Genomic DNA, 21,500 nt, shown 5'->3' on the forward strand with positions numbered 1-21,500 from the left:
TTGTTCAGTATGACGTTAGGCTTTCTTGTTCAGATTCCTGCCAACTGTACCAGGAAGAGCTAGAAGTAGAATAAATACCCCAGCAAGTGCAAGGGCTTCGGCAGTTCCCATTCAGCCACTCATGAACCTTGTGGGCAGAATGACTTCTTTGTATGTGATTGACTGGTCAAGAGAGTGGTCAAAGGGAGCTAGTGGGGCTAGGGGGATGGCTCTGTGGTTAAGAGCACTTAATGTTCTTACAAAGGACAGGTTTGATTCCCAGCACCCAAATGGTGGTTTACAACCATCCATAACTCCAGTTCCCAGGCACGAATGTGGTACACATACACAGATGCAAACAAAGCACTCATACAAATCAAACCACCCCCACCCCCTTAAAAAGGTATGTATGGAGGAAATGTCTTTAAGCCTTAGTTAGGGTTTCTATTGTGATAAAACACCATGACCAAAAAGCAAGTTGGGGGAGGAAAGGGTTTATTTGGCTTAGACTTCCAGATCATAGTCCATCACTGGAGGAAATCAAGACAGGAACTCAAACAGGGTAGGGATCCGGAGACAGGAACCGATGCAGAGGCCATGGAAGGGCGCTGCTTACTGGCTTGCTCAGCCTGCTTTCTTACAGAACCCAGGATCACCAGCCCAGGGATGGGACCATCTCTCTAGTCAATCACTAACTAAGAAAATACCCTTCAGGCTTGCCTGCAGCCTGACATTAGGGAGGCATTTCCTGAAACTGAGGGTCCCTCCCCTCAGACAACTCTAGCTTGTATCAAGTTGATGTGAGAACTTGTCAGCACAAAGCCCAAATACACAAGGCAAGCGCCTGACATGTCTGACCACGCTAAAACTAAAAATGGATCCATACCGGATGACCCACAGCCTGTACACACTACTGTATAAGTATTACTTAGCCCTTTCACGACTATTTATGTATTCATTCAAAGCAACTGATAATGCGTTTGTCAGTATCTTTATTCACAGATCAGTGATGCTCAGTTTCAGTGTGCCATGGATAAAAGATCACGAGAAGCATATGTATACATATAATAGAGAAGTTGTTTTACACAAAGAGGCCGTTAGATATGCAGCCTTGTGTTGTAGCCTCCAGCTCCCCTCTGACTCTCCTAGTTTGGGGTTGGGTAGTTTCTTGGTTCTTCTGTGATCAAGGGTGTGTAACAGAGATCCCCCAGGAGCAGACTTCTGAGAAGCAGCAGCAGCAGCAGCAGCAGCAGCAGCAGCAGCAGCAGCAGCAGCAGCAGCAGCGGGAGGAAGGACAGTAGGTGCCTACAGAGTCAAGCACTGTGCCCATGCTTGACTTCTGTGCGTGCCAGGTTGAGGTCAACCTGCAGCCTCATGCATGTGCGTGCACATATTTATCACTTGTCAAATGCCCACAGTTGCTGTACTGACGGGGAGAGAGAGTACATGCAAATTTGAAGGACAGATGCAGTCCCAATAGTTCATTAAAAACACCGAATGTCCAACACCAAGGATTGGCTTCTAAGACACAAGACTGTACACAGAAGCCAGTTGGTTATAACTGGACCTGCATGTGCAGCAGAAGCCAAGCCATATGTATTCATTTATCTCTAATTTTAAAATAATTCATTTTCTTGCTTGGTATGCAGGTGAGCAGGGGAGAAAGTGGTGCATCTGCAATTCCTGAAAAAAAGAAAACAAAAATAAGAATGATCATGGGGACACTCAGTCTAAACATGGCTAGGATCAGAAAGAATTATGGGCACCTTCTCCTACCCCCTAATAGGCACAGACAGGAAAAGGGCTTGAGGGGAAGCAGACTGGAGAGGAGGGAAGGCTCAGAGGGAACCAACCGGCTTACAGGTAACCAGATGGCCGTCTCCCGAGAAGCAGTAGCCACTGGTGATATCTGTTTGGCTCGTGACATAAACTGACCACTTACCGGCTGGTGCTAAGGATTTCAATGCTTCCAAAAGATGTGGACTGGAGAACTTTACAAGGCACCGGAAGGGCTCTTTCCTGTCGGCCAAGAGGCCCCCACCTATGTTACTCTTGAACTTGGTTTCCAGCTGTCAAAAACAAGTATTTGTAAATGATGGTTAAGTCCTGGGATCAGCTGGGATGGTGAGAGATAATGAACCAATTATGTATTTCATTAATTCCTACACATGGATTAATACACACAAAGCCCATTTAACTTAACTGCAGAGGCAGAAAGCATCTGGTATAGGAAGGATGTCTAGCAGAAAGTGCCAGCGCTGTATCTGACTCATAGCAGAGGCTGTCAGAGCAGCCCTCAGCACGGTACTCATCTACTGTGGGAACTAAAAAGGGGTTGAAGGAAAGCGGGGGCGGGGGGGGGGGGGGAGAGGGGAAGGGAGGATAGCCCATGTCTGGCCAGAGTTCCACCTATGCTCTGGGTGTGGGAGGTCTACCAGACGCTTTCCACTCAGCCCTGGCTGGGCATCTAAGCCACTGACTCCACTTGATGGGGGTGTGAGTGGGGTGTGGGTGTGGTGGACAAGGGGCAGCCCCGACTGGGGGCCGGGGGCTACACCCTGTCGCCCCGGGAATATGGGAGAGAGGGCTGAGGGAGAGAGGTTCCCACACAGGCGAGAGTCTGCACAGCGGGCCTTGATGAGCAGAGACGGTCTATGGTTTTAGAGCTTTATTGTAGAAAGGCAGGGGGAAAGAGAAAAGGTAGAAAAGAGAGAGAGAGACAGGCCATGGCTAAGAGGAGAGAAGGGAGGAAAAGGAGAGAGAGGGAAGAAAGGCTAGAGAATAAGAGGGAGGGAGAGGGAGAGAGAGGAGAGAAGACAAAGAGAGAGGAGTGAGAAGGCAAGGAGGGGCCAAACAGCCCCCTTTAAAGTATGTTGCTACCTTTTCTGTTGCTAGGAAACTGGGGAGGAGTCTAGCCTAAAGATCAGAAGCTTGGGACACAGCCTATGTGACTGCTAGCCACACACTTTTCCTGTGGGGGCTGGGGGGGGGGGCAAAGGTAACTTCGACAGGAGCCAGAGTTCCAGGAGACATGAGAGAACTCCTTGGGTCCCATGTAGGTAAATTAACACCACCAGGTCCCAGGGTTCAGACCTCAGCTCGACTGGAAACCAGACTGTCTGTGTATAGCCTAATGCCCCACAATCTACAGGGGAAGCTCTGTGTCCACACGTCCCTCAGCATAGCACCCCAGCTGTGGGAGAAGCCAAAGCCTGTGCTGCCCTCAGGCGCCCAACCATTACATTCTGCATTCAAATAAAGGCACTAAATCTCAGGGCTGGAGAAAGGGCTCAGTGGTTATGAGCACTTGCTGTTCTTGTCGAGGACCTGAGTTAGGTTCCGTAAGGTGGCTTTCAACTGTCTGTCCCTAACTCCAGTTACAGGGCTTCTACACTGACTTCTGGACTCTGCACTGGACACACACACACATCCAGGCAAAACACTTATACACAGAAAAAAAAAAACAACTTAGGTTTTTATTAAGGAAGACTCAGACATCCCTAGATGTAGTTGCACATTCTTATAGTCCTAGCTCCCAGGAGGATGAGTCAAGGACGGCTCCACGTTTGAGGGAGGCAGACACTATCTCAACAGCCAAATGTACCCCAGAGCCTCCCAACCCAATCACACACATCACCCAGAAGGCACACACTGTGGGTCCCACGTGCGTATCACCCAGGTGAACCTGTTACCTATAGCTCTGGGTTCTCCTGTTACAAAACAACATCCCCAACTTAAGTGATTCTTAAATCCTGAGGTCCTGTGCTGAAACATCTGCAGGATGCTTAATGTTTGCAATCAATTCAACCTGTAGCCACGGTGAGTTAAAGTGGACAAATCGCTCAGTGGTCTTCTAAGCCGTTTTCTGAGGTTGGAGAACATCAGGTGAGAGGAAATGACCGTGCGCCTAGGCTAACAGAACTTAACCACTCTAAGATGTGAACAAGCAGTCTATCTTGCAAACCAGTGGCTCTCCAGCTTTAGTGTACAGCCGGTCGAGAGCAGCCAGGAGCATGCAAAAAAATGGCTGGCTGGGTACACCTCTCCTGAACCAGGAGGAACAGGATGGAGCTAGGAGCTATGCTTCCTCCCCGTTCCCAAGTGACTGGTTCCACCGCTCCAGAGAGCACACACTGAGAGCTACTGTCCACCTAAGAGTGGTGGCCACACCAGTGACAGAAAGGAAGCAGGGGTGTCAGAAAGTCGAGGCCACCTTGGCTACACAGTGAATGTGAGGCTTTCCTAGACTACAAGACCTTATCTGAAAAACAAGCCACGTGACTGGAAAGATGGCTCAGCAGGTAAAGTGCTTGTGCCTGGACAGCAGAGCCTGAGTTAGGGTCCCCAGAACCCATGTAAAAGCTAGGTGTGGTGGCATGTATGTGTAACCCAGCACTTGGGAGGAAGGCAGAGACGGGAGGAAGTTGGGGCTCCCTGCAGCCAGTCCAACTGAAATAATGCTCCAGGCTCAGTGACAGACTCTGTACCAATGAGCAAGGTAAAGAGAGATCCAGCATTGGCCTTTGGCATTCATAACTGTTAGCTTATGTGAACAAAGCTGTGCGTGCTTACGACTTGATAAACATGCCACCTCTCAAAACCCTCTTGAAAATCTCCACTTCTCTCTTTGAAAACAAGTCCGACCAAACAGTCTTTGGGCCTAAATGAGCAGACCAACGGCAGACCTGAAGCGTGTCCTGTAGCCATAAGACAACTCCACGGAAACATTCTTGTTGGGGCTCGGGAAGGAAGGTAGTGTGAGTAGGAGCATGGGCTCCTGCTAGGGCGCCTGTGACACTCCTCTAATGGTGGCTATGGACTTGTGCACCTCTGTGTCTACACAGCCATAGGACAGGCAGCAACTCTTTGGAGCAAGTTTAATTTACAGTATATTTACACGACTGATCTTTCTTCATTGGACGCCAATCAGCTAAGTAGGATATGTGTTTTCTCTTTTCTTGTTTTGGGTTTCTGAGTCAGTCAGTCAGGTTTGCCTCCAAGTTACAAAGTAGCCTAGGCTAGCCTTAAACTTGAGATCTTCCTGCCTCAGTTTCCTAAATGCTGGGGTTACTGGTGTTCGCCACCATAGCCAGCTCATTTGAGTATTTATGAGCATTTACTACGTGCTAAATACTGTTCTATGTGTGGATAAGCTAGTGGGGTGTAGACCTCCCCACAGCTGGAGATATACAACAGAATTATCATGAAGACAAAATGCAAAAGAAAATGCAGAATTTCATGATGTCTCCTTTGCTAACAAGAGAATTAAGAAATATAATGAAGCCGGGCGTGGTGGCGCACGCCTTTAATCCTAGCACTTGGGAGGCAGAGGCAGGCGAATTTCTGAGTTTGAGGCCAGCCTGGTCTACAAAGTGAGTTCCAGGGCAGCCAGGGCAACACAGAGAAACTCTGTTTAGAAAAACCAACCAACCAACCAAACAAACAAGAAATATAATGAAAACATCTAGGTAACTGATTGACAGGTCTTGTACCTAGCTTGCTGGGGACGTCCGCTGTGCCATCCTACCTTATACTGTGCGAACTCTAGCTGTGGCTGAGGGTAGGCCCCAAAGGTCTCTTGAGTGACTCGGTGGACCCTCACTTTCTCTTCTGTGTTTTCGTGAGTGATCTTTGAATCCACTGTGGAGGAGATCAGATTAAGAGTGCCGTTAGGAATACACTTCGCCTGATATAGCAGTCTTCCCATTCCTAAACCCGCAGATGGTTTGTGGAGCTCAGATGTGTCCAGTGCCTTCTTTTTTCACTGAAATAATGATATGACAGAACAGCTGGAAAGCACAGGCTGACACAGGGAGTAAGAAATCCCAATAGAGCCATCCCTGAGTAGGTTCTAATACCCTTCCTGTGTAACTTCCTTACAGTTACCGTGAATAAATCTGTACCATGTTTCTTTACTTAGCATAGGACCACTGGTAGGTCTTCTGCCTTTGGAGTCTCTGTTCCCAACATCAGTTTTATTTCCTTCCACTGCTAATCTAGAGTTTAGGTTTTTCTTTCTTTGCTTTGTTTTTTTTTGAGACAGGTTTTTATCTGTGTAGCCCTGGCTTGCCTCGAACTCAGAAATCTGCCCACCTCTGCCTCCCAAGTGCTGGGATTAAAGGCATGCGCCACCACTGCCCGGCTTTTGAGTTTAGCTTTTCTAGGGCGAGACTCAGGTTATTATTCTAGAACCAGCACGTTCAGCTCATCAGGAGCGTGGGATCCACCTTGGACAACCTAGCTCCGTGATCCTGCTTTGAGTTACCAGGCCTTCCCGAAACCTGCTTTCCCAGTGGACAGTGCTTCTTTGTAGGACAGCTATCATTCACATGCAAACACTGAGGTATGTTGCTCAGTATGAATGCACTCTCAGTGACTGTCAGCCATTTTAGCAAATTCTGAAGGACACCTGTGGTAGCTTGGTTTTCTGCCTCTGAATACTTAATTCTTGTTTTTTTGGGAAGTATGAGCCAGCTCTGCAATGAGATCCTAGCACAGATGCTTTACCGCACAGCTGCCCCAAGCCCAACTCTGTCTCAGAGCATACATACAACACATAGAAAGGCTTGCTTCCTGCAGAGACGTGGTGGAGTTGTAATTTTCAAAGGTCTGGGAGGAAGAAAAAGAACACGTTACTGATTTGAACATGTTGGGTTAAGACATGAATTGGTTCTAAGTTGTAAAATGTGTTAAATCTTATGTTTTTAAGAAGCAGTCTTGTGTTTTCTATTCGTACTAAATAGAAAGCAGCGGTGGCTTGGCCACAGGCTGGCTAGATTGAGCAAGGCTCCTAGGACAGCAAGCCTTGCAGCATGGCTGTTTGAGGAACCAGTGTAACAATGTTTCTTGGGCAAAGGATGTTAGAGTGTCTGCCTGGCCAATGAGAGGCTGTGGGTTCACCATAGCACTAAACCAAACCAAACCACGCCAAGGTGCAGGGGCCACAGGAACTCCAGAGGAGTGAGGACAGCAGCTGACACCCTGGCGTCAGCACCATGTCTTCTCATCCTGGAAAATTGCTCAGGGGCCTTTTAGGAAAAATAACTGCTACCAGAGCCCACATTTCTTGCATCCTTTCTATTGAATTGCACTGGAGTGAGTGACAGTTTCCCAGTGTGGCAGCTGACATGTGACTTCTCCTAATAATGGTCTGGCTGCACTGCAGGGCAGCAGTTGACATCTGCCTGGCAGGAGGGCAGAGGGCAGACAAAGAAGGAGCAGTCAGGGAGAAAGCCATCATCTAACTTCTGCCAGCATGGCAGCCCATGCCTGTAATCCCAGCACTTGGGAGGCAGAGACCTCAGCTAAGTAATATGTTTTAGGCCAGCCTGGGGTATACAAGATCCCATCTTAAAGCTCCCAACAACAATAAAAGTAAAAATTATTTTCCTTTTTAAAGGGAAGAAGCATTTATTGTGGTTCACAGTTAGGGGCTCCCGTTTATAGTGGCTGAAGTCACAGAGGCAAAAACACCCTGTTCCCCCCTCCCCGCTTAAGGAGTGGTTTGCAGATAGCCACCACCTCTCTCTAGCTAGGACAGAAGATACAGCACAGCCTCCTTAAGGAAGTCCATCCACCTAAGTCCAAACCTTCAGACCATAGGGGAAGACCTGCCCTTGTCATTAAATGGAAATTCCAGCATCCAAACAATTCATCATCCGTAGGAGGAGGGGCTCACGAGGCCCCGCCCCTTTCTGAGGTGCTCCAGGCAGCTGATGGCCACTGGGGGGAGGAGTCATGCTCTACCCCCAGCTCATGCAAGGAGCCCTAATTAAATGCAGCAACCTCCAAAGGCCCCTGCCTGCCTTCAGCCTTCCCTCCACCCCATGAAGATAGGAAGGGGTCCTGATGGGAAGAAGGGGGTTGGCAGAATGAGGACAGGGATAAGAGAGGATACCAGGGGCCAATGTGATCACAGTACACTGTATGAAACTGAACAAAATGAGGTGACTAAAAGCTTCATCCACTCGCTCGCCTGCAGGGATGGGCTGGGAGCGGCCTCCACCCTTCCTGTGTGCAAGAGGAAAGGAAAACTCTACTGTAAAGAGTTGGCTCACCTGATTATACTCTCTAAAAACAATTGCCTTGAGTGAGTCCAGGTGCCTGCTTCTCAGATCCAAATGCACAATCTGATGGTGGTTGCTAGCGACTTTCAGTGCCTTGGAGGGAGAGGAGCGAGACTGTTAGGGTTGTGCGTGGGTCTATACAGACTGCTCGGTGAAATGCAGGCGCTGCAACTGAGAACGGGAAGAGCCCTGAGTGGGGTGCAGTACACACTGAGACCCTGGCGCTAGGGAGGCTGAGCGTAGGGGTGAGCCCTGTTGCAAGACAACCCCCTCACTCACCCCCCAACTCTTGCAAGTGAGAAGAAATGTAACCCTATCTCCTTACTCACTTGTGGGACCCTAAGGCCTGCTGCTGACAGTGGAGTGTGAGCTGCACTACCAGACAGAAGGTGTGTGGGGAGCCGTGCAGCCAGCTGCAGAGCTGCTCACCTGCACCCAGCTCACGCTGGACTCTGAGAGCGCAGGAGATGCTAACAGGGGAGGCATAATGACTAGCACAAATTTGGGATGAGTTATTCTTTTTGGGAAAGAAGCCAGGACCCCCAGAGCACAGAACTGTGGGTCAAGTAAGAATGGCCCCTAAGAGAGAGGCTACTTCTGATATGGCAGTATTTTTGTGTACATTACATGTAGAAAGTGGTCATAAATGTCAGTTGCCATCAATAGGCAGACTGTAGAGATATAGATAGCACTAATCCTGACATGAGACAGCAAAGTGACAAAGAGTTTGGGGTGGATAGAGTATAAAGAAGGGGCGGAGAGCTTCGACAACTCATCTCTTGCCTTTAGGAACTTGCTGGATTTAATACTAAGCAACGCTTTACCTTCACACTGACAATAAAGACTAGATCAAGGTAATATCTTCTGTCACATAGCCGATGGAGAAACGCTCTCCTTAGAACGGGAGGTAGGCATTTATCTAGGTATGTGGTTTCTAGCTCCTGGGCACTCTAGCTGCTGTACCCTGTTCCTACCTGATGGAGAAGGGGCACAGTGTTCTTCAGATGGCAGGAAGAAATGAAGGCATACGGAGTCTGGGGATAATACACCACGAACGTGGGCTTGTACTGGTTTGGCTGTGAATACTGTGTTCCCCAGGCAACCCGGATCCATACCGAATTCTTCTCATAGACTCTGAAGCTGACCGTAACCTTATAAAGAAAAGATCCCTTCCTGGTTAAATCTCACCATGGCACCAACTACGGGCATCTGAGACACAATCAGTGTTAGAACAATTTTTCATGCACTGTGGGCACCTGCCAGTCTTTTTTTCTACTTAGAAATTAAGCTTCTTTATAAGTATGTTAGTGCGCACATTGCCACAAGATGCATGGAGGCCAGCTCGGGTCACACTTGGCTCTTTTTCTACTTCTTATGATACCGTTTTGGAACTGTTTGGGAGAACATTTTGTGATTATCTTATGAAGATCTATTTACACCTTGTAAAGTATATCCGAGAAAGGAAATCCCTTAAAGAAACCTTATAATCTGGCAGGAGAGATGGTGCATAGGTTAAGAGCGTTTGCTGCTTTTTGCAGAGGATTACAGTTTGGTTCCTAGCACCAATGGGGTGGCTCCCAACCATCTGTAACTACAGTTCCAGGGCATGGGAGCCTCTCTTCTGGCTTCTGCAGGCACCAGACCTGTACTTAGTACACAGAAATATATGCAGAGAAACATTAATACACATAAAGTAATAAAAGACATTTTGAAAAATGAGGTATCTGACGGGGCACACCTTTAATCTCAGCCTTGGGAGGCGGAGGCAGAGGCAGAGGCAGAGGCAGAGGCAGAGGCAGAGGAGGCAGAGGCAGAGGAGGCAGAGGCAGAGGCAGAGGCGGCAGAGGCAGAGGCAGAGGCAGAGGCAGAGGAGGCAGAGGCAGAGGCAGAGGAGGCAGAGGCAGAGGCAGAGGCGGCAGAGGCAGAGGCAGAGGCAGAGGCAGAGGCAGAGGCAGAGGCAGAGGCAGAGGCAGAGGCGGCAGAGGAGGCAGAGGAGGCAGAGGAGGCAGAGGAGGCAGAGGAGGCAGAGGAGGCAGAGGAGGCAGAGGCAGAGGCAGAGGCAGAGGCAGAGGCAGAGGCAGAGGCAGAGGCAGAGGCAGAGGCAGAGGCAGAGGCAGAGGCAGAGGCAGGCAGATCTTTGTGAGTTCTGGCCGGGCAGTGAGATCCTATCTCAAAACCAAAACAAATCAAAGCGGGAGGGGGTGGCTTTTCTAGAAGCCCTTTTGGCACTGCAGGGTCACACACTTAGTTTGTCTCTTTGTTTACAGCAGGATTCCTGTGTGGCAATGAGCTCTGAATACACTGATCCTGACCCATGGGTTTCAGCAGCCAGAGCCATTTAGGAATGTGGCGGCACAGGAGGTTGTATGGTATCCATTTCACAGCCAGCCATTAGTCTTTCTAACCTTGCAGCCATGACTGGACTCGCTCTGGAATAATTCAACGGCCACTGCTAGGTTGTCAGCTAGCTCCAGTCCACCTCAGGACGCTGACCCAGGAAAGGAGAACCTGAAGAGCAGCCAGCTCGCTCCTCCTTCCCTCTGGGATCTTACTGCAGGAAGAGCAGGTGGCTATGCTGCCTGCTAGGCTGCCTTTCCTGATCCTCTGGTGCAGTGGTGAGGAACTCTCCCTGTCTGGGCTGTGGGTTTGCAGGATCATGCGTTGTCCCTTGGTGAGCAGCAAAGCGTGTGCTCCTTTTTGGGGGCTCCTCTGTGGCCCCTACTGGTTGGAACAGCAAAGCGTCTCACTCTAGGCAAGAGTGACCGATGACCAATAGAAGAGCCATCAGCCGCATGCGGACCATCTAATGGGAATTCATTAAGTAAGCTTAAAGATTCATTTGCTTGGTCATTTCAGCCACCTATCAAGTCCTCACGTGGCAGCCAGCTATGAAATGGACACTGTTAACTGAGGGTGCTTCTGCCACAGGAGAGTTCCACTAAGTGTTGCTCCTAAGATGTTCTGGGTGGGATGGGCAGGTGAGAGATGGAAGTAATACTTCAGTTGGTTTAGGTAAAATGACCTATCTCCACCCCCCCACCCCCGATATCATTAAACTGAATTTCATAGAAATCCAAGAAGACTTGGATTCTTACATTTTTTAATGCTCTCTGAAGAATTCTCTTAAAGGAACTTTGGAACTGTTCCATATCAAAAAGGTCGACATCTTCACCTGTCAAAACACAGGAATATATTAAGTAAGAAAAGTCAAGAGCGGTACAATGTCTTTGTCCCCTGCACCGCAGAGCAGTAACGACCATACTACACACATGCTCCCGATAAGTGCCAGGGGACACACATGAGGAACAGTCACAGCTTTCCAAAAGCCTAGGAGAGCAGAGGGCTAGGCTGGGTGTGGTAGCACACACCTGCAATCTCATCCCTCTGGAGGTAAAGGCAGGAAAACCACCACAAGTCCAGACTAGCCTAGTCTACACAGTGAGTTCAAAGCCAGCCTTGCCTACGGAGTGAAGTCTAGACTAGCCTATGACATACAGGGATACAATGTCTCAGAAAAAGAAAAACAAAATAAAATCCTGACAAAAAAGACAACATTTGGTACTCACTTCCAAACTACCAAAACAGCAATATAGATGTTTAATTTAAAGCAGAAAACTTTACCTGGTTCCTTACTCATCTGAAAGACATTCCAAAGCTTCTGGTGCCCGTGAAACTGAGTATCTGAGAGAGAAGGGCTTACAGTTAGTGTTGTCTTAGCGTCGACTCTGTGTTTACAGTTGGCAAGACTTGCTAACTGGCCCGAGTAAGACTGGTATAGCAGAAAGTCAGAACTCTTGTCAAAAGCTGCGCATCCCCCAAAAGGTGACCACGGAGGACTTAGATCAAATGGAGACTTAGATCAAATGTACCTGCAATAGGCACATGCTAGCCTACCCCACCCCTGAGGTATCTGATAGATCCGCCTCTGCAGCTTCCACAGAATAAAGGGGAGGCCCCTAGCTCATGTGTAGATGCAAAGAATCCTGAAAGCTCGCCCCGCTTGCCTTTGTCCCTGGGCTGGGTGTAAGGTCCCTCCTCCGCCTTGGCCCTCACCCTCCTCTCTCTCCTGACGATCACCTCACGTGGGCTGCCTTCCTCTCTGGCTTATACTTCTCCAGAAGATCCCACTGGTGTCTGAATCCTCACACCCCCATCCCGGTCTCTTCTGCTGTAACCAGCATGATCTCTCCAAAACCATGCACCTAGCTGGGCAGTGATGGCGCACGCCTTTAATCCCAGCACTTGGGAGGCAGAGGCAGGTGGATTTCTAAGTTCAAGGCCAGCCTGGTCTACAGAGTGAGTTCCAGGACAGCCAGGGCTACACAGAGAAACCCTGTCTCAAAAAACCAAAACCAAAACCAAACAAAACAAAATAACCCCCCAAAAAACAAACAAACAAACAAACCAACCACAAACAAACAAACAAACAAAACCAAACCAGGCTCCTAATTGTTTTGGCTCAGAACCCATCCAGGGCTGACATCATTAGGAGAGATACTGAGACCCTTCTAGTGGCTTCCAAGTCTCTGAGTTATCTTCAGGTTCCCCTCCACTGGAACCCAGCTTGCCTCTGCTCTTGCATCTCAGGTACTCTTCTCCCACCCCACCCCTGGCAGCTTCCCCTCCTCAGCTTCCCTGCTCTGCCTGGCTAGTGCGAACTCAGCTTTTGGCTCTAACTCGAATACCGTCTCTCAAGGTATCTCTTCCTCACGTGACCACTGAAAAAGAAGTCCCAGTGTGGTCCTGTAAGGTAATTCCCCTTCACACACTAGGTATCTCTGAGATAGGTAACCTTTCTCCTCAGATAAACCCCAGTCAGTATCTACAAGCTTGTGTGTCACCTGCTCTGCTCACCAGTGTTCTGTGGACCCACCTTTTTTTTTTTTTTTTTTTTGAGGACCTAATCATTTTCATTTTATGTGTTTATGTCTACGTGCATGTAAGTCCAGGATGTGTGGGCTTGGTGCCTAAGGTGGCAAGAAGAGGTTATCGGAGCCTTTGTGACTAGGGTTTGAGACTGATGTGAGCCGCTGTCTGGGTGGTGGATAGAACACAGGGTCCCAGGACTTCCCATAGCCCGACACCTGCCCTGTGCCCTATGCTGGTGTGGGTTAACCACAGTCAAAACTCCCGCATCCTACCTCCCGAGCCCCGAGCAGATGCAGGACACCCCATAGCCCCACATATAAAGACAACAAATTAGTTTTAAGAAAAATGGGCTCTGGGTCAGAGACAGTTCAGCCGTTTGATCCCTGGGGCCCTCAAGGAGAGACAGAGCTTTCTCAGCTACCTGTCCCAATGTCCACAGGTGTGCCGCTTGTGTGCCACATTCAATAAATCAAATGTAAGAAGCAAACCCCCATACCCAGAGAGACTCCTTCTGTTCCAAGGGCTTGACCTGCAGTTTCATCTGATCTCACCGCAGTCTGACTTGATTATTATCGTTATTATACACATTTGCCAAAAGGAAGTAGCAAGACAAGTGTGTGAGCCACCCCCCCCCTCCCCCCGGCAAGCAATGATAGAGTCCTGAAACCAACAACCCAAGCAAGCTGGTCTTAGGGTCTATGTTCTGAAATTCTAGTAAGTGAATTTTGAAGAAAATAAAACCTAAGAAGTAGCAAAACGTGAGAGGCAGCACCCATGACAAACTCTCAGTGGTGCATTTCCAATGAGTAACAAAGCCGAACAACTGATACTTTATGCTCGCTCATGATGGGCCAGTTCCTGCTTCCTGAGATCCTGAGCTTCCACAGTCCTAAAGACAGGGTCTGACTGTTCCATGTCCACTGACTCTGAGGGTAAGAGTGGAGATATAACTCAACAAAGGACGCTAGACCCGTCAGTGAGAGAGCAGGCCTCTGGACTCTAGAATCCGCATCCTTAAAGATTTGTTTGTTTTTATATGTATGTTTTGCCTCAATGTGTCTGTGTACCATGTGCATGCAGTGCCCACAGAGGCCACAGAGAACATCAGATTCCTGGAACCAGAGTTACAGGTGGTTCTGAGTACTGCGTGGATGCTGGGAACTGAACTCAGGACCTCTCTCTGCAAGAGCAGCTGGTGCTCTTTAACTGCTGAGCCAGTTCTTTTGACCCTGGGATCTGTATTAACATAAGAAATTCCCTCTGATGAAACAACATTCCAAAGTAATGACAAATCCCCAAAACTTACACACGATGTCTAAAAGGACCACGTCATCAAGACTTGCATGCTTTTCCTGGAAGAGAGGGTGGACCAGTTAGGAAATGAGGCACTAGCCCCTCAGGCCTATTTTAGGGCTAGCCAGAGCATCCCATCAGCATGCCTGAAGTGCTTACTGTCCTAGCCATCTATCGCCAGTCTTTAGCGTCTTCGGAACCAACAGACACCCCTCCAGTTCTTACCTCAGTCCACACTCTCCTGAAACTCACTTCACACGTATCTCTTAACATGTACATTTTAAACAGGAAAAAGCCGGGTATGGGGTCTCAGGCTGAAATCCTACTGCTTGGGACGCTAAGGCAGAAGGGCTGTGATGAGTCTGAGGTCAGTCAGGACTACAGAGACTGCCTCAAAACAAAACAAAAAACCACGCTTGAACATACATGAAGTTGCATACCTGCTGTGGTTTGCATGTGAAATGTCCCCAGAGGCTCACATGTGAGCACCTGGTCACCAGCAGGAGGTGCTGTTTGCGTGGTGGTGGTGGTGGTGGTGGTGGTGGTGGTGGTGGTGGAGCCTCACTGGAGGCTGGTCACAGAAAGTGGGGCCATGAGGCTGTGGAGCCCGCCGTACTTCCCGCTCCCTGGGGGTGCACGCAGCCTGACTGGCCAGGGTACTCCTGCTGCCTTTGCTCCTCCAAGGCTGCTGTGCTTTCTGAGTCGTGACCGACCGAGTCCCCAGGAATGGGAGCCAGAGCAAACCTGGGTTTGCTGGGGCTGCTTCTGTCAGGGCATTTCCTCAGAGCCACATTTTCAGATGTGGCCACTGTCATATCAATGTGGCACACATGCCCAGCAACCTCTATGTCCAGTGTCCCTGTGGCTCTCTCTCTCCTATCCTTTCCTGTCCCCAATTCCCTTCGTCCCAGTCCTTGGTGCTCAGACAACTACGGATCCTTGTGCTGTCATAATATTTGTATTTCCCAGTTTTATACGAACGTTAACATAAGGTTGGATTCTTTTTTGATCTGGCTTCCTTAACTCAGCATAATTATTTTGACACTTAGCCACATTTCTGCATCTATAGCTCGATTCCTTTTATTGCTAGCAGTTGTCTGTTATGTGAATAGACACAGTTACCTGTAGATGGACTTTGGCTGCCTCTAGGTTTTAGACTTGAACACTGTGCTAACATATGTGCCTTTCTGTGGATATGCCTGTGTTTTCATTTCTCCTGAGGAAATGTCTGGCAGTGGGATGGCTCAATCTACAGTGGCAAATGTTTAGACTTTTAGAGAACTGTTAAGGGCTAGAAATACAGCTCGGGTAAGACACTAACTCAGCAGATCTGAGACCCTGGCCTCCACCCCAAGCACTAAAACTCAAAATGAATGCTGGGCTTGAGGTACAAACAGCTCAGCAGGCAGCCCCTACTTAGCATGCTCCAGGCCCTGGGTCCAGTGCCCAGCACCAGAAGGAACAGAATCCCATCTATTCCAAACAGGATGCTCAGTCTTTTCAATCCTGGTCATGCCAGCCACCGTATTTTGCGGTTTTTATTTGCATTTATCTGATGACTAGTGATTCTGAACACTTCTTCCTATGCTTATTTATGGTCTTCTGTCGGGAAGCGTCTAGCCAAATGTTCAAAAATTTACTATGAGTGTTTTGCCTGCATATATGTCTATGTACCATGTGTGTCCCTGGGTGCCCTGGAGGCCAGAAGAGGGTGTAAGATCCCCTGGAACTGGGATTACAGATCGTTGTGAGCTGCCACTTTGGAGCTGGCAGTAGAATCAGGTATTCTGGAAAAGCAGCTGGCACTCTTGACCACCAAGCCATCCTTCCTACCATTATTATTATTATTATTAATTATTTTGATTCTCTTTTTGTATTAATGACTCTTGAGACATTCTAACATGCTAGATGCAGGTCCCTGACCGGCCAGCATTTACAAACTTTCCTTCAGTCTGTGGCTTTTTTGGGGGGGGGGGAGCGGGGGGTTTCGAGACAGGGTTTCTCTGCATAGCCCTGGCTGTCCTGGAACTCACTTTGTAGACCAGGCTGGCCTCGAACTCAGAAATCTGCCTGCCTCTGCCTCCCGAGTGCTGGGATTAAAGGCGTGAGCCACCTCGCCCGGCCTCTGTGGCTTTTCTTAACAGTATTTTTCAAAGAAAAAAAAAGAAGTGGTTAATTCTATCAGTTTACCAATTGCTTTTTCTTTTATGAACCATCTTTTTGGTGCCCTAAGAAACTCTGCCTAGTCCAGTATCACAAGGATTTTCCTCTTGATTTCCCTACATATCTGATAGTCTTAGGTATTGCATTTAGATCATGGATCTAATTTGAGTCCAACTTTCTTTTTTAAACAGTAGAGGTGATGAAATGGAATGGCCTTGTCTTATTTGTTTTTGAGACAGTCCTGCTATGCTGTTGACCTCGAATTCACTATTTATCCCAGGCTTTATATCTGAACTCTAAATATCCCCGCCTCAGCATCGACACTTCTGGGACTGAACACGTCATCGGCTGCCTTGAGCAGCAAAGGTGTTTTGCATGCGAGCAGCTAACTGCTGTAGCCCGTCTGCTGGAAAGGCTGTTCTTCCCACCCAGAATTGTTCTTTGTAGCTTTGCTTTAAAAAACAAACCAAAACCCTATAACTATATGTGCATACTGCTCTAACTATAGTCTATTGTATCAATGTATTTGGTTGATAATTTTGAACACTGTTACCTCACATAGCAGAATCACTTCCTGGGCTAGATATTCCTTTCTCTGCTTCAGGTTTATGGTCTGCAGTTGGTCTTCAGACAAAAAGTCCCAGGCTTCTAGGATGCTCTTCATCTCACTCAGAGGGATTTTCAGGATGGTCCTACGGAGAAACTCGGCAACATTCTCCTTCATCTCTTCAGCCCTTGGACAAAACAAAAAGAACACAGTAGTGTATTCCTCTTTAAGCTGCATGTGTGAACATAATTATGTATATATGTGTGTGTATATACACACACATATACACACACACACATATATACATAATTATATGCATGCATATACATATGATCTCAAGTAGCCTTAGACTGGACTCAAACTCATTATGTGGCCAAGGATCACTTTAAACCAATAAAGAAATATACATATTTACCCCTCATTTCTTGGTGTGCCAGCATGCCTTGCACATGAATGCAGGTGTCCAAGGAGGCTAAAGGTACCAGACTCTCTGGACCTGAAGTTGAAGCTGGTTAGGAGCCACCTGACATGGATGCTGGGAATTGAACTTGAGTCCTCCAAAAGGAACACCAAGTGCTCTTAACTGCTAAGCTACCTCTCCCGCCTGACCCTTCAACTTCTGATCCTTCTGCCTCACTTTCCAGGCGTGGGATTGTGGAGGGAGTCAGTGTGCTGCGTTCCAGTCGTCAGTGGTGGGCTAAGCCCGGGCTTCCTGTGTCAGGCCAATCCTCTACCCACTAAGCTACATCTACATCACCAGCCTCCAGATTTTATTTCCTTCATTTCCCCAGAGACAGGGTTAGCCTGGAATCTTCTATGAAGCCAAATCTGGTCTCCTGCCTCAACCTAAGAGCTGAAATTAGAAGTATGACAATTAGTACTGCTATAATATGGATAGGGTTTGTACTCCACAAGTCTGTACTGAATACCAACTTAATGGTACTGAGATGTGCTAGTTCTTTAAGAAGCCTAGTGGACTGTGATTAGGAAGGTCACAGGGGTACAACCCTCGGAGGGGATTAATGCACTCTCATGGGAAGTTAGGTCTAGTGGGACTTGGATTAGTTTCCTACAAGGGTTTTCTTCTTTTAGGAGCACAGGAGATGATGGAGTCAGTAAAGATCTTGTTACACATTCATAGTCTTACAATTCTTGTACAAATCCTGGTGGCGGAGCACAGTGTGTGTGTTTGGGGGGGCAGAAGCCTTGAGGTGTGGAGGCTTGCTGGCCAGGCAGTCTAGCAGAACTGGCGGGCTGCAGATTCAGTGAGTCTGTCTCAAAATATAAGGTGGAAAGTGACAGGATGTGTTAATCTTGTCATGGGGATACAGGACTGTAACTTAGCTACAAGGAGGCTGCCTAGGGCAGTGCTGCACTAGAGGGCTTTCCCCACTCTCTTTGCTGCCTTCTCAGCCTGCCCCTCACACATGATCCTGCAATAAAGCCCTCTGCCATACTGAGGCACACCTAGTAGAGTGAGAGTTACTTAGACACTTACTCCTGGACTTCTCCAGGTAATACATTAGGCAGTGGCTGACTCCCTATGATATGTGAACCAGTAAGTGTGGACACCTGCGCACTGCCAATTGGCCATACTGTCCTGGGCTGTGTCTGCAAGCAACTTCATCGAGTGCCCACTTTGTCCTGAGCCCCGACCATGGGAGAGTTCCCTCGGCAGCAGGTGATACTCAGGCGTACTAAAGCTGTGGTACAGGGAAGGGAGAGCCTGAGCCTTTTATCTTTCTTTAGAGCCTTTAAAAGGCATGGCTCATCCTACTGTTGCCTCAATTGGATACCAGTTCAGGAGGTAAAATGCAAACAAGCATAATTGCTTTTCTTTTCTTTTCTTTTCTTTTTTTTTTTTTTTTGAGACAGGATCTTTCTACATAGCTCTGGTTATACTGGTACTCACCATATGGACCAGGTTGGCATCTAATTTAGAGATCCACCTGTGTCTGCCTCCCACGTGCTGGAGGAGCTAAAAGCATACGCCACCGTGCCTGACAAACAGGCATGATTTCCACTTGAAGACTAAACAAAGTCTCTGTGACTTTTTAAAATTTCCTTGACCAGCTTGTCTTCTAGAAAGGAGCAAGGCCTTTGGCATCCATGTTTAAGATGAAAGGCAGCCCTGTCACTCACGTCGCTTCCCTCATACCCAAGGACTCAAGAGTAAATGGACGGCTATTCCTCATGAGAGGCATGGCTGGGCCTGACATCTAATATGACAAAAGCTTCTTGAATGCTGCATGTGACTTCCTGTTGGCTAAGGATATGTGACCGACTGTACTTCCTTTCTTTCTTAGATAGGAGCATGTGACCGTGTGAACATTATAACATAGGTGTGCCGGCATCCCCCTTCAGGCCAGTGTTTGGTCCCGGAACTGGAGATAGAGGCAGTGGTGAGCCCTTGATATGGCTGCTGGGACCTCCACTGAGGTCCTCTGCAAGAGCAACACGTGTTGCTCTCTAGCTCCTTATCTTTATCTCCTGAGACAGGGTCTCACACAAACCAGGTTGGCGTGAACTTCTGATCTTCCTGTCCCCATCTCCCAGGCACTGCTATTACACGTGTGAGCTACCACATCCGGTTTCATGTGGTTTGGGAGATGAACCCAAGGCTTACTGCATGCGGAGGCAAGCATTCCACCAACGGAGCTACCTCTCTAGTCCCAGCTGAGTTCATTTAAAAAGGTGTGCACCACCACAGCCTGGCTCCCCAGGAAACTTACTGCAATCATCCAATAGTGTTTTTTTTTTTTTTTCCAATCTTCCATCGTTTATTATTTTTACAGAACCACCTGCAATTGGCTTTATAATTTTATCATAGCTACATTTTTTTTCTCTGCTCAAGACAGGGACTATGTTGATCTTATTCACGACCATGTTTTTAAACTCTATAGCCATTTTATAACTGTCCTGGCAGGAGCAAAGTCATTCTTAGGAGAGTCACTTGTGAGCTTCCCCTTTGAGACACCAGACACAGAGACATGGAGGATCTGATGGGGAAGGTAAGGCTGACACCTGGTGCCAGTCAGAGGGAGCTTTTCTGTCTCCTTGTCAGACACTCTCGCAGAAAGGACTGCAACACCAGGGCAACGATGTCTCAGAGATGGAAGGACCACACCGTGACTAGAGTTGCTTATTTGTGTATACCCTCTGCTTTCTGTTGAATCTTTTGTTTCAGGACTCAACACTTGGTGTGTGGGTCACTAGACCTCTTTGCTCTTCCCAGTGTGGCCACACTGAATACATGTCTCTTTTCTGCATCTCATTTAAGACTTGTCCTTTTAGGCAGGCATTGTTGGCGCAAGCCTTTAATCCCAGCACTTGGGAGGCAGAGGCAGGCGGATTTCTGAGTTCAAGGCCAGCCTGGTCTACTAGGTGAGTTCCAGGACAGACAGGGCTACACAGAGAAACCCTGTCTTGAAAAACAAAACAAAACAAAACAAAGCAAAAAAAAAAAAAAAAAGACTTGTCCTTTTAAGTGGCCTACAGAGCTTAGCTTGGTAGGGCTGCCAGGGCTGGGGGTGTTCTGATCCTAGCAATTTCAGTCACCATGAGTCAAATCACACAGTGAGTCTGGTCACCCAAGAACAATCTCATATGCACTTGACTAATGCCTGAAGGAAGAGTGACTGGATACCCACCCTAAGCAGTGTGCATAAGGGAAGGATATGGTTCCACTGTCTGTCAACTATTAAACCAACACCTTGTTTGTGACAACATCTGAGAGGGTTTTCCTGGTCCTCGGTGAGGTAAATTAGAGGAGGGTGTATGCAAAGCAGGCATTTCTTCTATCCTAGTACTGACCAGGCCAGATGCGGCTATAAGCTTCAGAGATCAGGGCCTTCGGGGTGGGGTGCCCAATCCTTAGCACTTCCGAAGATTCTTAATTCTGAGTGATCTGCACCATGCCCTTCCTAAAAGAAATGACAGAAAGGGCGTAACACATCAACAAAGTTAGCAAGCCTTTGAGTGAACTTTTTGCCCTGTTACTATTTCAATTTCTATTTTCTAGCGCTTTATTCATGGTAGCAGCTAAGACAAGGCTGTTGAATGTACAAGTGACAATAACGATCCGGTAGACCCGCATGGAGCACAAGGAGTCTAGCAACAGGAGGCATGGACAAAAACTGAGGCAAGGCTAGGAATTAAGAGAGCTGACACCCAGGCTGGACGGAACCTAAGGATCAAAGTAAAGCAGCTCTTGAGCTGGCAACCCGGACCCTCCACGGCGCAAACGCCAGGGACACATAAAACCCCGCCCCACTCCGGGCGGATATGACGCCACGGACGCTCATCCTCGCCCTCTTAGCCCGGACCCGGGCTCCACTAGTGTCACTCCTAGGCTAAGATCCCGTGGCGGAACTGCGCCGTGGCAAGGCCCCCGTAGATGTCTGGGGCCTGGCTCCCATTGTCCTCCCGCCGCCTCCGAGTCCAACTCGGTGTCGCTGAGGCCTGCCTTACCAGTCCGCATCGCCCGCCGTCTCTGCAGCGGTTCCCGCCGAGGCGCTTTTGAAGCCGCCAATGGCCGCTCGGGCCCCGCCCACCTGGCAAGTCCTCCGCACTGCTCCGGCTGC

General features: G+C 48.4%; 1 protein-coding gene across 1 annotated transcript; it reads right to left on the reverse strand.

Annotated features, from left to right (window-relative positions):
- Positions 1-962: 962 nt before the first annotated feature.
- Positions 963-21,467, reverse strand: Cenpn (centromere protein N). Its single transcript, XM_021169831.3, has 12 exons — positions 21,388-21,467; positions 20,731-20,840; positions 16,924-17,104; positions 14,221-14,266; positions 11,667-11,726; positions 11,141-11,217; positions 9,020-9,196; positions 8,037-8,138; positions 6,531-6,588; positions 5,507-5,619; positions 1,922-2,048; positions 963-1,662 (listed from the first exon to the last, which is right to left on the reverse strand). Exons 3-12 carry the CDS (start codon positions 17,092-17,094, stop codon positions 1,580-1,582), a joined length of 1,014 nt encoding a protein of 337 aa, XP_021025490.1. The 5' UTR covers positions 17,095-17,104; positions 20,731-20,840; positions 21,388-21,467; the 3' UTR covers positions 963-1,579.
- Between the last annotated feature and the right edge of the window lie 33 nt (positions 21,468-21,500).

Source organism: Mus caroli, unplaced genomic scaffold (genome assembly GCF_978045245.1).
Source record: "Mus caroli unplaced genomic scaffold, Mus_caroli_1 scaffold_10, whole genome shotgun sequence".
Classification (NCBI taxonomy): Eukaryota; Metazoa; Chordata; class Mammalia; order Rodentia; family Muridae; genus Mus; species Mus caroli.